At 34.0% G+C, this 15,405-nt stretch overlaps 1 protein-coding gene across 6 annotated transcripts; it reads right to left on the minus strand.

The window, feature by feature from the left end:
- Positions 1-2,050: 2,050 nt before the first annotated feature.
- On the minus strand, positions 2,051-12,988 carry LOC127735536 (uncharacterized). Of its 6 annotated transcripts, none has more exons than XM_052245748.1 (3): positions 12,941-12,988; positions 4,543-4,625; positions 2,051-3,060 (listed from the first exon to the last, which is right to left on the minus strand). In XM_052245748.1, exons 2-3 carry the CDS (start codon positions 4,589-4,591, stop codon positions 2,123-2,125), a joined length of 987 nt encoding a protein of 328 aa, XP_052101708.1. In that variant the 5' UTR covers positions 4,592-4,625; positions 12,941-12,988; the 3' UTR covers positions 2,051-2,122. The 6 variants fall into 6 exon arrangements, 5 of the variants coding, with proteins under 5 accessions (XP_052101708.1, XP_052101712.1, XP_052101709.1 ...); XM_052245752.1 differs by having other exon boundaries at positions 4,543-4,640; XM_052245749.1 differs by lacking the exon at positions 4,543-4,625 and adding an exon at positions 11,399-11,481.
- Between the last annotated feature and the right edge of the window lie 2,417 nt (positions 12,989-15,405).

Consider the following 15,405-nt stretch of genomic DNA (forward strand, 5'->3'; position numbering starts at 1 on the left):
ACCAAACAACACATGGAACAGATAGCTTGACTCACTTGGCATAGGCACAAAAAGAGACGGGGTTAAACCATTATCACATGCACACAACCCCTTGCTATATAGACCATATGTCGCAGGTAAACACACAAAAACAATGCATTGCATGCATAGTGTATCTATCAACAGGATGACCACCGACTTAATCAAGGAAATAAAAGAACATAAATTGCAAGCTAGAATAGAGTATATTTCTTCTAGTTAATACAATATTCCAGAGCTTGCATTTCCTATCATGATTTCCTTAATGGAGATTTGCTGCTTACAAGGAAGCTATTGAACCTATACAGATGCCATCAAGAGTTGGTTGACCGTTATGGAATATCTGATTCACAGATCACGAATGATATGTTCCAATTGTTGTAACCACAGTCCCGTTCTCTTTTCCACGAATGTGACTTACTGAATTAGTCTAATTACCACCGCGTTTGTATTTACATAAGCAATACCACGGGTGCCACACGTGGAGTAAGACCTGTTTACACTTCCGGAGTAAATGAGATTACCACCCCCTGTTTTTTTAAGGGATCGTGTTGCTCAGTCTTTAGTCTTCTATGTTGTGCTTTATGTGCTGTTGTTTGTCTTTTCGTAGTTTTTCGCTTTTTTGCCATGGCATTGTCAATTTGTTTTTGACTTGCGAGTTTGAATATCCTTTAGGTATCTTTCACCTCTCTTTTGCAAAGCAATATCGATAATTAAAAACAAAATGATTAATCCAGTGTTTTTTACCATTTTTTCTTCTGCACCAAAATATGTAGTATGGAAAAAGAGAATATGTTGAATTCAGAAATGTTGTCTTGCAACAAGAAACCTCAACCTCAACCCCGCCACATTCTTTATGTGCCTGTACCAAGTCAGTAGCCTGTAGTTCAGTGGTTGTCGTTGGTTCACATCTGTCATATTGGTTTTCGTAAATTGTTTTATTATAAATTAGGCCATTAGTTTTCTCAATTGAATTGTTTCATATTTTTCATGTCGGGGCATTTTATAGCCGACTATACGGTATGGGTTTGTATCATTGTTGAAGGCCGCACGGTTGCCTATAATTGCTTACATCCACTTTATTGGAACTTTGAAGGATAGTTGTCTCATTAGCAATCATACCACATCTCCTTATTTTTATATCAATGAGTTGTTACAAGTAGTCTTTAAAGTGCGAAGAGCGTGGCACTTTCTCTACATGTGGCATCGACTTTAACATCCCCATTTCGAGTGAACGTGGTTGTATATCTATACATCCCACTATACCAAAAGGCCGACTTTTAATTATAACAAATAAACTTCGAATATAGACGAGTTAATAGATAAAAGTAAAATCACAAAAATACTGAACTCCGAGGAAAATTATCTTGGTAACCCGGGCGACGTCCCAGCCGGTTTGTTCTTTGTATTAAGTTTTTCTGTCCAATGATGTTATCATTTAAATAAAGGTGATAAACAGTTTTTTTATTTATCCAGGAGTGTTAACTTGAATTTTGTTTGTGTCTTCTTTTTTTTTTTTGGGGGGGGGGGGAGGTCATGCTTTTTTTTCTTTCTTTTGGCTCTTTTCTTTTTGTTGTAAGACTACAAATCTTATTAAAATACATTTTTGTACCCAGGCTTTGCAAGAACGGCCCCTTTTCTGATCCTTGTAAGCAAAGCTTGAACACAGGAATTGTATTTTAATCATATTGTAAGACTACCTGCAATAGTTCATTACCTATGAGTACAACTGCTGCGTGTTTTCTTTTTTTTTAACGAAGTACATAATCATCGCATAATAGTACACAGTATTCATCTTAATTCATTGTATTTGTCTGATGCTTCATTCAGCTGCTTACTCATTATCATACGCAAGTTATAAAAGTATGATGAAACAATACCATTTGCTGGTCTGTTATATTGTTTTATTATTTTGAATTATAACTGTTTAGCTTTGTTGCTTTTAAGAGCCATTGACTGTTTATGTTTTATTTTTTTTTTTTTGGCATTCTTAATATTCCTGTAGAAATTTAAAGGAATAACTAAAATAGAATCACAATTTACACATTTATAGTAACTTTTAGGATGTTACGTCACTTCAGCGAACAGCTCTGTTAGCATTAGATTAGACTGGTACATATCTGTAAACTAATCTGTATGGCGGACTTGTTTGTCTTACAACGATACGTGTAAACAAAGACCCATCTGTCGTCATACTTCGCCTGGTACCAAATCTCGATCTCGCGTTGAAAGGGGATGTTCTTGACGATTGTCTTCTTCTTAATGAAGAATTTCTTGAAGTATTTCTCGCTCTTTGTCGGGAGTTTTGGCGAAAAGGTTGACGTCTCATGGTTGAAAATCTTCTGTTTGACTGCCAGTTGGGTCTCCTGTTAAGAGTTGTCCGACCTATACCAGGGCGGTTCCACGATGGCCGTGTTCTTCCCCTAAAGTCTGGTCTGGGTAACCTTGTTGCAATATTTCTACCAGCTTGCCTCCTATTGGTTCTACCAGAACGGAAGGTGTTTGAATGAGTTAATCTGTTTGTATTTGTTTGGGTTAGTCTGTTTGTATTTCTGTTATTGTCCTGTCCACGTATTCGAAACCCTGATCTTCTCATAGCATTATTCCCTACACTCGATCCTGGCCTGATAATTGCTCGAGCACCAGTTTGACTCCGAGAAGCAGCTTGTCCCAAATTTCGAGTTTGACGGTTATTCCAGGTCCCAACGACGTTATTTCTACGGTTTGTCGACTGTTCACGAGCATTAATTCTACGGGTTGTTGGCTGTTCACGAGAATTAGTTCTACGGTTTGTCGACTGTTCGCGGGAATTAATTCTACGGGTTGTTGACTGTTCACGGGCATTAATTCTACGGTTTGTCGACTGTTCACGGGCATTAATTCTACGGGTTGATGACTGTTCAGGGGCATTAATTCTACGGTTTGTCGACTGTTCACGGGCATTAATTTTACGGGTTGTTGAGGGTCTGCTCGGGTCTGTTCCTGCATCGGAAGATCCGGAATCATCGTTTGAAGATCTTAAGTCTGACAAATCTTTCGAATCTGAAGAATTATAAAGATACACGGGCGGGAATTATAACAATAGGATATCACAAATTATATTTCTTATTTTCAGAGAGCTATATAAATATATAAGTATGTCCATTTAAAGATGTATACCCCTTTAAAGTGGGAGAACTAGTATTAGAACTAGGTAAGAGATATATGAACATATCTGTTGAAGTTGGAGAACTAGTATTAGGAATAGGTTATATTAGAGATATATGTCCCTTTAAGTTTGAGAACTAGTATTGGAACTAGGTAAACATATAAATCCCTTTAAGTTAGAGAACTGGTATTCGGACCAGATAAAACACATATGTCACTTTAATGTGGAGATCTAGTATTAGGACTTGGTAAACACATATGTTCCTTTAAATTTGAGAACAAGCATTAGGACTATGTACATTTGTAAGAGATACATGTTTTTTAAGATAGAAAACTAGTATTAGAACTATGTACATTGTAAGAGATACATGTCTTAAAGTGAGAGAACTAGTATTGGGACTATGTACATTGTAAGAGATACATGTCTTTAAGTTAGAGAACTTGTATTAGGACTAGGTACATTGTAAGAGATGCATGTCTTTAACTTAGAGAACTAGTTTTATGACTAGGTACATTGTTAGAGATGCATGTCTTTAACTTAGAGAACTAGTTTTATGACTAGGTACATTGTTAGAGATACATGTTTTTAAGTTAGAAAACTAGTATTATGACTAGATAAATTATATATGTCCCTTTAAGTGGGAAAACCAGTATAAGGACTAAGTAAAATATCATACATGTACTTGGTGTCAAAACATTACCATAGTAAAATCATATTGAGCGTCTTTGATGCAGCTAATGACATTTGAAATTATCGTTCCTTGCAAAATAGAACACAACACATTTTGAAACGTAACAATCAATAAAAGCCAAATGATAATGTAATAACTGTGAGCAGTAATAATGATATTTCTATTTATCTGATTCCATGAAGATTTTCAAATAAATTTTAAAAAGGCTTCATATAATACATAGATATGTTTAATACAAAACAATCTTTCGTCTTCGACAATAAAATTTACAGTCTCTGCAATGACGTATATACAGTCTCTGCAATGACGTATTTACAGACTCTGCAATGACGTATATGTGTCTATAGTTGGAAATGTTTCATGAAAAAATGTGTATTTTTGAAAATCAAAGCATTGTTCTTCTTTATGTGTAATAAGAATAAAGAGGTAAGCGTTCCTGCCAGTAGTCTGTTTTGGACATTTACATTATCAAAATGATAAATTCCTTTTGTCAATTTGCAGTTAAGAAAATATGCAAGGTTTCAACCCGATCCAGCAAAGTTTACCTGAAGCTGTTTTATTTCGGTATTTTTTTTCTTTCTGGCTCCAATTTAGTTTGTGAGTTTATAGCCTCATTTTACACATCAATGACCTCTAGGTTAGGTGTGTTTTATACTTTACCCAAACATGTATACTGTATAATCACCTTGTGTTTTGACCAGTACTATGACTAGGAAAAGAATAACAAGCTTCATCTTGACAACACTCAACGATCAATTCGTCTCGGTCCTAAAACAAACACATCTACATAATAACGTATATATGTCCAGACCATAAGATCACAAATCATAAAGAAGTTATTATGTATATGAAATGGAAAAGTTTACAAAGCCCTCAATCGTATGAACATTGATTTTAGCTGCTACATAATGGTAAATATAATAATAAATTCAAAATAGTTTTTAGATATGAAGACATAATCTTTCAATCAGTTTGATTGAGGTCTGGAGCTGGCATGTCAGTATCTGCTAGTAGTCCTTTGTTAATTTATGTATCATTGTCATTTTGCTTAATTTTTCTTGTTGCCTATTCTGACATCGGACTCGAACTTCTTTTAAACTGAGTTTTACTGTGCGTATTGCTGTGTGTTTGTTTATTATACATTGGCTAGAGGTATCGGGGGAGGTTTGAGATCCGCAAAACATGTTTAACCCCGCCGCATTTATGTGCCTGTCCCAAGTCAGGAGCCTCTGGCCTTTGTTAGTCTTGTATGTTTTTAAATTCTAGTTTATTATATGTTTTGGAGTTTAGTGTGACGTCCATTTTCATTGAACTAGTACACATTTTTGTTTGGGTCGGCTGAAGTCCGCCTCCGGGTGCGGGATTTTCTCGCTGTGTTGAAGACCCATTTGTGGCCTTCGGCTGTGTTTTGCTCTTTGGTGGGGTTGTTGTCTCTTTGACACATTCCCCATTTACATTCTCAATTTTATAAACTGTCGACCAAATAAAACACCCATGCTATAGACGTAATAGTCTCGTTGGCCGATGGCGCAGATAGTTAACTGTCAGTCCCCGAAGGTGCCATCTGCCAAAAATAAAACTCTCATTTTATAGGAGCTAATAGTATCAATTGTCAATGGCACAGATGGTTAACTGTCGGTCCCGGAAGGTATCATACGCACAGAAATAAAACTCCAATGTTATAGGAGCTGAAAGGCTTACGGGTCGTTGGTGCAGATGGTTATCTGTCCCTCCCGAAGGTACCATCCGCCCAGAAATAAAACCCCCATGCTATAGGAGCTAAAAGTATCATGGATCGGCGGCGCAGAAATTTAATTTTTGGTCCCCACATTCAAGGTACCAACCGCCCAGTCAGTAGCCAGTAGTTAGGTAGTAGTATAAGTTTAATGAAAAATTCTTAATTATAAATATGGAGATGTGATCTGCATGCCAATGAACAACAAACCGCTAGAGACCAAAGGGCAAAGGTATGAACCACTACAGATTAATAAACGGCCTTCATATCCAGCAAAGACCAAAGGACGAGGATGTGAACAACTACAGGTGACCTTATTATTTTATTTTATAATAACAAGACAAACATCGAAAATCTAAAAGCTAATTAAATAAAAAAACAACAAGTGTATATTCACTTTCAAGCCATTATATCTCGGGAGACAGATTTATAAAATTTTTTTTTTTAAATCTTGTTTCCGAAACCATTATTGGAATTTCCATGCATAATTGTACATTCAAATGTTCCCAAACAAAAAAAAATTGAGGAACAAATCATGGTAACAAATGATAACCAAATCGTATGATTTCTTTATGATTTGAAAGTGATAAAATTTTACATGCAAATGAGCTAACAAATCACAACAACAAATCACGAACAAATTGCTTCCACTTCATAAGCAAATCACAAACAAATTGTCAAGAAATTGTTTTGAAATCATTAACAAATCAGAGATCATTGCTTTCCTACTTCAAGCAAATCACAAACAAATTGTTTTCAAATTGTAAAGAAATTGTAAAGAAATTGTTATCAAATCTTTAACAAATCAGAAGTAAATCATATTCCTACCTCAAGCAAATCACAAACAAATTGTTTTCAAATTATGAAGAAATTATAAACAAATTGTTATCAGATCTTTAACAAATCACAAGTAAATCATATATTTCTACCTCAAGCAAATCACAAGCAAATCGTCAATAAATTTGCATCAATCATCAATTCACAGATTAAATCATTTACATCCAGATCTAAAATATTTTCTGCCCGGCCCTGACTACCCCCAAACTTTGAAGTGCATTTGTCTTCATTTTACCTTAGCTACTCCTCTAATTGTAAAAAGGAATACTATCTTTGGTTGCGATGAGGGACGAATCGTTCCCTCTGTTTAGGTTTCTCTTACTTCTCTTCCGAATTTGACTCTAACGAGATTTGACAAAACTTGGGCAACCACGTGTACTAAAAGGATGCATGTCGAATATATATAGGTGATGAGTCTTAGTCTTGGTCCACTTTTTCTAATGTAGCTTTGCCCCTACTGCCCGGGATCTGGCCAGTAAACATGAAAAATTAAAACATGAAACTTGCCAGTGAATTTTGTCTGCTGGCTCGGGAAGCTAGTCTTTAATTGCATGTCTCGATCTGTTTACACATCTTTTACACATTTTTATTTTGAAAATTATTCCTGGCAGTACAAAATTTAATCGAGATACTTAAATGCACAGTTTCTGAATTTAAAAATTTCACACCTTTTACATGTTAAATAGTATTAATTGAATGAGTGAAATTATAAATAAATAACTGATATTCCTTACCACTCTCATCATTGATAGTACAACTCCATATCTTGCAACCTTCTTTGTGCAGTTAATATAGAACAGTATTTGAAATTTGAATTTGATCTTAACCGGAAGTCAGAGAGATAGATAAACAAAGAAAATTTGAATGCATTAACATTTTATTCATTGTAGCAAATCATCAATGAATCACATCATGATAGCTAACAAAGTTAACAAATCATTTTCAAATCATTTCATATGATATTTTAAGTAAACAAATCATAACGAAATCGCATCATTTTAGCTAACTAAGTTAACAAATCTCTTTCAAATCACTTCATACAATATTCTAAGTAAACAAATCATAAAGAAATCACGCAAAAACAGAAACAAATTGCTTACAAATCATACAATTGAAAGAAATCACAAAAAAATCAGTTTTAGGGAATTTGGCAAATTCTGATTTGTTTATAATTTGTTTAATGAATCACAAGCAAATGATACTAACAAATCGCATAATCACGATTTGAAAGAGATTTGAATACGATTTGAAAGCAATTTGTTCATTTATTTTTCTGTTTGGGTTATCATTTTTTATAAATAATAAACACTTTTGAAATAAGCTCAACAATATGATCTTAAATGCCGTTAATTAATTTTTTACTTGAGTGAAAAAGTAGAATATGTTATTCAGAAGTAAACATAGTAATAATGATAATAAAAGTGTATTTATGTAATTCTTAAGATTTTATAGTATACAGACACGGAATATGTTCTATGTAGAAGAGAGAGACATAAAACCAAACTAAGGACTGAGATGTCACCTATTACGAAATAAAAATTGAAAACAAAACGACCCACTCTAAACAATAGAACAAAAAATAAAGAAAATTAAGTTATGATAGCCTTACTCTGTAAGTGCGGTCTCCAGATTATTTCCGTCCACTAGATTCAAATAATGTTATATGGGGTTTTAATTGATATTCAAATTAAAATGTTGTGATTAATGAAAATTCATATTTTTATGTTAAGGTACATGTAATGTTTTTGTAACATTGATGAATAAATGTATCAACCCATATCTTCTAGTCTAGTCACATAGGTAATATTGAATGCACATTAAAAGGCTATATGATATGATTCGTCTGAACATCGAATTTTAAGATTTCAAGAACTTTAGATTTTTATTTTCAACATCAACGTCGGCAATAGAAAGTTTGTAGTTAAAAAGTATATTTCTGCTAGTCTTTTTGTAAGAGCTAGTTCTTTCACTACGGGGACTGAAAAAGGATGTTGTATTAAAACCTCATAGAATTAAAGAGGTAACTTTGTACATTTGTCAAAACCGAGTTTAAAAATGTAAATTATGCCTTCTGTTGTTTATGATTCAAAGGTGTTGGCTCAATGTCCAATGGAAAATAGTTCTTGCATATACATGACTACATTAAATAAAACATAGATATAATAGTTAGGTTCTGAAACTTTTAAAGCTTTTAACTCCCCCAGACAAAGTTGACCTTAGATGAATTATTATTTTAGGTCATTTTGGTCATATGGCTCTTCAAATATTTCAGGTCTTATACATCCTTATACATCCTTGGTTTTCAAATATTCGACTTTGAGCGTTCCTGATGAAGGTAAATCCAGAAAAGCGCTTCGGACGCATGAAATTAGTAAAATGAAGTTTTCAATTTTTACAGCACTGGGTCGATACCGCTGCTGGTGGACTACCATTCCTCAGGGGTATCATCAGGTCAGTAGTCAGTACTTCGGTAGATTAAATCATTTACATCCAGATCTAAAATATTTTCTGCCCGGCCCTGACTACCCCCAAACTTTGAAGTGCATTTGTCTTCATTTTACCTTAGCTACTCCTCTAATTGTAAAAAGGAATACTATCTTTGGTTGCGATGAGGGACGAATCGTTCCCTCTGTTTAGGTTTCTCTTACTTCTCTTCCGAATTTGACTCTAACGAGATTTGACAAAACTTGGGCAACCACGTGTACTAAAAGGATGCATGTCGAATATATATAGGTGATGAGTCTTAGTCTTGGTCCACTTTTTCTAATGTAGCTTTGCCCCTACTGCCCGGGATCTGGCCAGTAAACACTGGGTCGATACCGCTGCTGGTGGACTACCATTCCTCAGGGGTATCATCAGGTCAGTAGTCAGTACTTCGGTAGAACGGAGCGTTCACAGATCCTTGTAAGCAAAGCTGGGACACAGGATCTGCATTTTAATCAGATTGTAAGACTACCTGCAATAGTTCAATACCTACAACTGTTGCGTGTTCTCTTTTTTATTGTAAGTACACAATCATCGCATACTAGTACAAAGCTTTCAACTTGTTTCATTGTATTTGTTTGGTGCTTAATGCAGCTGTTTACTCATTACCATACGCATATCAATAAAAGTATGATGAAACAATACTATTTGCTGGTCTGCTATTTTGTTTTGTATTTTGGGTAAGAACTGTATAGTTTTGCTGATTGTAAGAGCTATTTACTGTTGAAATGAAAGTCCATTGTATGATTGGCTTACACTGAAGTTTGTTTTTGCATTCTCAATATTCCTTGAATTTATAGGGATAACTAAAATATAAACACAATTTACACATTTATAGTAACTTTTCAGATTTAATATCATTTCAGTGGACAGCTCTGTTAGGATTAGACTGGACTGGTACATATCTGTAAACTAATCTGTACGGAGGACTTGTTTGTCTTACCACGATACGTCTGAACAAAGACCCATCTGTCGTCACCCTTCGCCTGGAACCAAATCTCGATCTCGCGTTTAAAGGTGAAGTTCTTGACGATTGTCTTCTTCTTAATGAAGAATCGACAAATTGTCTCGAATTTCTTGGAGTATTCTCCCTCATAGCAGTATTCCTTATACTCGATCCTGGCCTGATAATTGGCCGATTACCAGTTTGACTCCGAAATCTAGTTTGTCCCAAATTTTGAGTTTGACGATTGTTCCAGGCCCCAACGACGTTATTTCTACGGTTTGTCCACTGTCCACGGGCATTAAATCTACGGGTTGTTGCGAGTCTACTCTGGTTTGTTGCTTCATCGGAAGATCTGGAATCATCGTTGGAAGGTCTAAAGTCTTGCAAATCATTCGAATCTGAAGAATTATAAAGATAAAGGGCGCGAATTATAATAATAGGATATCCAACATAATGTTTCCCACTTTCAGAGAGCTATATATATATATTAGTATGTCCATTTGAAAGATTTATACCCCTTTCAAGTTTGAGATTTTGTATCATAACTAGGTAAGAGATATATGTACATGTTTGTTGAAGCTGGAGAACTAGTATTAGGAATAGGTTATAGTAGAGATATATGTCCCTTTATGCTGGGGAATTAGTATTGGAACTAGGTAAAATATAAATTTCCCTTTAAGTAGAACTAGTATTGGGACTAGATAAAAGATATATGTCCCTTTCAGACGGAGAACTAGTATTAGGACTAGATACATTACAGTTGTCCCTTTAAGTTGGAGAACCAGTATTAGGACTAGATAAGATATCATGCATGTCCCTTTAAGTTGCAGAACAAGTATTAGGACTAAGTAAAGATCATACATGTTCCTTTATGTTGGAAAACTATAGTCATGGTAAAATCCTATTGAACGTCTTTGCTGTAGATCATTTTAAATTTTCGTTCCTTGCAGACTGGCACATAACACGTTTGGAAACGTAACATTCCATAACAGCCACAAGAATTAAATAATATGTGCAAATACTCTGGAGCAGTAAGAATAATATTTCTATTTATCTGACTCCATAAAGAATTCCAAATAGATATTAGAGGCAACATATAATACATAGATGTGTTTAATACAAAAAAAAAAATCTTTCGTCTCCGTCAATAAACTTTACAGCCTCTGCAATGACGTACATATCTTACATGGGTCTATTGTTTTAAATGTTTCATGAAAAAAAGTATGTATTAAAAAATCTTTGCAATGTTCTTTTTTATTTGTAATAAAAATAAGGAGTTTATTAAGTCTTCCTGGCAGAATTTTTCTTTTGGATTTTTTCACTATTCAAATGATATATTCCTAATGTAAATTTTCAGTTAGAAATTATGCAAGGTTGCAACTCAATCCAGCAAGATTGCCTGAAGCTATTTTTTGTCAGCCATTTTTTCCTTCTGGCTTTAATTCATTTAGTGAGTTAATCACCTCAGTTTACACATCAATGGCCTCTAGTGAAGGTGTGTTTTATACTATAACCCAAACATGTACACTGTATAATCACCTTGTGTTTTGACCAGTCCTATAACTAGGAAAAGAATCACAAGCTTCATCTTGATATCTCACAACGACTAATTCTGCTCAGTCCTAAAACAAACACATCTACATAAAAACATATATATGTCCAACTCATAAGATCATAATTTATAAAGAAGTAATTATGTGAATGAAATGAAAAAGTTTAAAAAAAACCTCAATCGTATGGACATTGATTTCAGCTCCTACATAAATGTTGATATAAAAATAAATCCAAATTGTTTTTAGATAGAAATAAACTGTCGACTAAATAAAACTGATAGTCTCATGGGTCGGTGGCTCCGATAGTAAACTGTCAGTCCTCGAAGGTACCATATGTCCACAGATAAACTCTCATGTTATAGGAGCTAATAGTCTCATTGGTCAGTGGCGCAGATGGTTAACTGTCGGCCCCGAAGGTACCATCTACCCAAAAATAAAACTCCCATGTTATAGGATCTAATAGGCTTGTGGATCGGGGGCGCATAACTGTCGGTCCCCACATCAAAGGTACCAACTGACCAGTCAGTAGCAAGTACGTAGTTAGGTAGTAGTATAGTTTTAATGAAACATTCTTAATTGTAAATTTTCCATTCATACTTCATGTAAATGTATTTAAAATAATATTCAACATCTACGGAGGATGGAGATAACCTTAGTTGGATATACCTGTTCTATTTCATATAAACATATGGAGATGTGGTCTGAATGCCAATGACACAACTATCCACCAGAGACCAAAGGGCAAAGGTATGAACAACTACAGACTATTGTTCGGCCTTCATATCCAACAGAGACCAAAGGACGAGAATGTGAACAACTACAGGTGACTTTATTTTTTTGTATTCTATAATAACAAGACAAACATCAAAAATCGAAAAGCTAATTAAATCAAAGAACAACACGTGTATATCTACTTTCAAGCTATTATGTCTCGGGAGACACATTTATAAAAAATGAAAACAACACGTTATAAATTCTGGATTGACCTTCATCAGGAACGCTCAAAGCCGAATATTTGAAAGGCAAGGATGTGTAAGAACCGAAACAGTTGAAGAGCTATATAATAAAAAAGGACCTAAAATAATAGCCAAGTCCTTCTAAGGCCAATTTTGTCTGAGGGAGTTGAAACCTTAGTTTCTTTATAAAAGTTGTTTTTTTAATCGTGCTTCCGAAACCCTTGTTAGAATTTCCATGCATAACTGTACATTCCAATTTTATTATCTTTTTTTGAATAACAAATACGTTTGAACTAAGCTTATCAAAAGGATCTTAAACGACGTTAATTGTGTTTTACTAAAGAAGTCATTACGTTGTAACTATAGTAAAAATAATAATAAGAGTGTAATTATGTAATTCTAAAGAATTTGTAGAATTTGTACACGGAATATGTTCTGTTTAGAAGAGAGAGACATAAAACTAAACTAAGGACTGAGATGTCACCAATTACAAAATAAAAATTGAGAACAAAACGACTCCACTCTAAACAAAAGATAAAAGAATAAAGAAAATTAAGTTATGATAGCCTTACTCTGTAAGTGCGGTCTCCAGATTATTTCCGTCCACTAGATTCTAATAATGTTATATGGGATTTTAATTGGTATTCAAATTGAAATGTTTTGATTGATGGAAATTCAAATGTTATGTTTAGATACATGTAATGTTTTTGTAACATTGATAAATAAATGTATCAACCCATATCTTCAAGTCTAGTCACATAGATAATATTGCATGTACATTTAAAGGCTATATGATATAATACATGCATACAAATATTAAACGAATTTGCATATGTTTATATTTAATATTGTAGCAATGATCTCATCATCGATACCAGGATTAAAATTTTCATTCGCAAGACGCGAGTTTTGTCTACAAAAGATTCATCAGTGACGCTCGAATCAAAACAGTTAAAAAGGCCAAATAAAGTACGAAGTTCATGAGCATTTAGGACTCAAACTTCCGAAAGGTTTTGCAAAATACAGCTTAGGTTATTTATTCCTAGGGTAGAAAATCTCAGTATTTCGAAAAATTACAAAAATTTGTTAACAGCTAATTTAAAATTATGACCATAGCCATGATTATACATTTCAATACAGAAGTGATTACTACTGGGCTGGGAATACACTCGGGGAGGAAAGTTTAACTTGCACCATCAGTGGCATCGACACAGTGGATGTAAATAAAATTATCATAGATACCAGGATTAAAATAATGTACCCCAGACACGTGTTTCGTCTACACTTTAAATTAATAAATGTGTTTTATTTCATGAAGAGTTCAACCTGAGGTACAATTTTTATCTTAATAACAGGTTGCTGGCCATTAGATGGACAAATGAATTCAGGCAAAAAATCTATGTTTTGAAAATTCTCTTCTTTAATGTCTGAAGATTTCTGATATTCATAAAATTCTTAAACATCACAACAAATATACAGGTACTTTCAAATTTTGATTCTGAATAAATGATTCAATGCTTTTATTATTTCGTGTATATTATTTGGGTAAAAAATCAAGGAGGAAAACTATATTATCACTTCCTATATAATGGTATCAATCATAAAACTATCATATATGTTTCCTCTATAGGTTTGAGTTCTTTTTCCTTTTTTATGATTCAAACAAATTTTCCTATAAAGGACAGATGCTTGTATTGGCATGTATATAAGCTGCATCAGGTTACCGAACTTGTAAAGATGCTTGGAATGCTACATGACTGATATACAAGTGAGGGGTTTAGTTAGCTATAAAACCAGGTTTAATCCACTATTTTCTATATGAGGAAATGCCTGTACCAAGTCAGGAATATGACAGTTGTTTTCCATTCGTTTGTTGTATTTGAGCTTTTGATTTTGCCATTTGGTAAAGGACTTTCCGTTTTGAATTTTCCTTGGAGTTCGATATCTTTGTTATTTTACTTTTGATTTACTTTTATTAATCAAAGATAGATAATATATAGAAGATATATTAAAAAAAACCCATCAAAGATACCAGGCTTTTAATATTTTTGTGCGCCAGACGCGCATTTCGTCTAAAAAAAGAAAACTTTCAACTGCATTGGTATCGCCCTAGTGGTTGTAATGTTGTTTACAGGAGTGAATCAGTGGTTTGTTTGTCAACTCAAGGATTTTCATAAAGAAAGGACCAATGACAGCTGAGCCGCTATGCCAAAAAATGACAGGTAAATAAAACAGTTGTTTCAAACTTCATGTATATAAAAAGTATATTTCTGCTTTTTGCACGTGTGGGTTCTTTCATAAAGGGGGCTCAAATAGATGTTGTAGATATGTTAGCCTTCCCCATGATGTAATCATTTAGACCAAGAGGGTATGCAGCTTAGGTTTTTTTTATTCAGGAGAGTTCACATTTAATCTGTTTGTACATTGTATTTTGTTTATTTGTGTTTTTTGTGTGTTATTTTTTTGTTCGTTTTTTAAGGGGGGGAGGGGGTACAACCTTCTTTTATTGGCTTACCATCATTCTGTTGTAATACTAACTGCAATTGTTGCAATACCTACGAGTACAATTGCAGAGTATTTTCACTTATTTACTGTAAGTACATAATCATCGCGTAACAGTACACAGCGTTCATATTATTTCATTGTATTTGTTTGATGCTTAATTCAGCTGCCTACACATTATTATACGTAAATAAACTCACCAAACATACCAGGTTTGAAATTTTGTACGCCAGACTTGGGTTTCGTCATCAAAAGACATATAAGTGACGCTTGAACCAAAAGTTCAAACAGGCCAAATAAAGTACGAAGTTGCAGAGCATTGAGGACCCAAAATTTCGAAAGGTTTTATGATGAAACAATACATTTGCTGATCTGTTTTATAGTTTCGTACTTTGAATAAGAACTGTTTAGTTTGTTGCTTTTTTGAGACATTAACGTTTTCAAATGAAAGGGCATTGTGTCTCTGGCATATATTGGGGTTACTTTGTTTGCATTCCGAATATTTCTGTAGGATAATAAAGGAATAACTAAGATA

Source organism: Mytilus californianus, unplaced genomic scaffold, assembly GCF_021869535.1.
Source record: "Mytilus californianus isolate M0D057914Y unplaced genomic scaffold, xbMytCali1.0.p SCAF_3, whole genome shotgun sequence".
Classification (NCBI taxonomy): Eukaryota; Metazoa; Mollusca; class Bivalvia; order Mytilida; family Mytilidae; genus Mytilus; species Mytilus californianus.

What these genes read in the sequence shown, in the direction of transcription:
- LOC127735536 (XM_052245748.1), bottom strand. Translation starts at nt 4,591, where the DNA reads ATGAAGCTTGTTATTCTTTTCCTAGTCATAGTACTGGTCAAAACACAA. An exon ending in AGTACTGGTCAAAACACAAG is followed by an intron (nt 3,061 to 4,542) that starts GTGATTATACAG and finishes ATAATTCTTCAG; the next exon opens with ATTCGAAAGATTTGTCAGAC.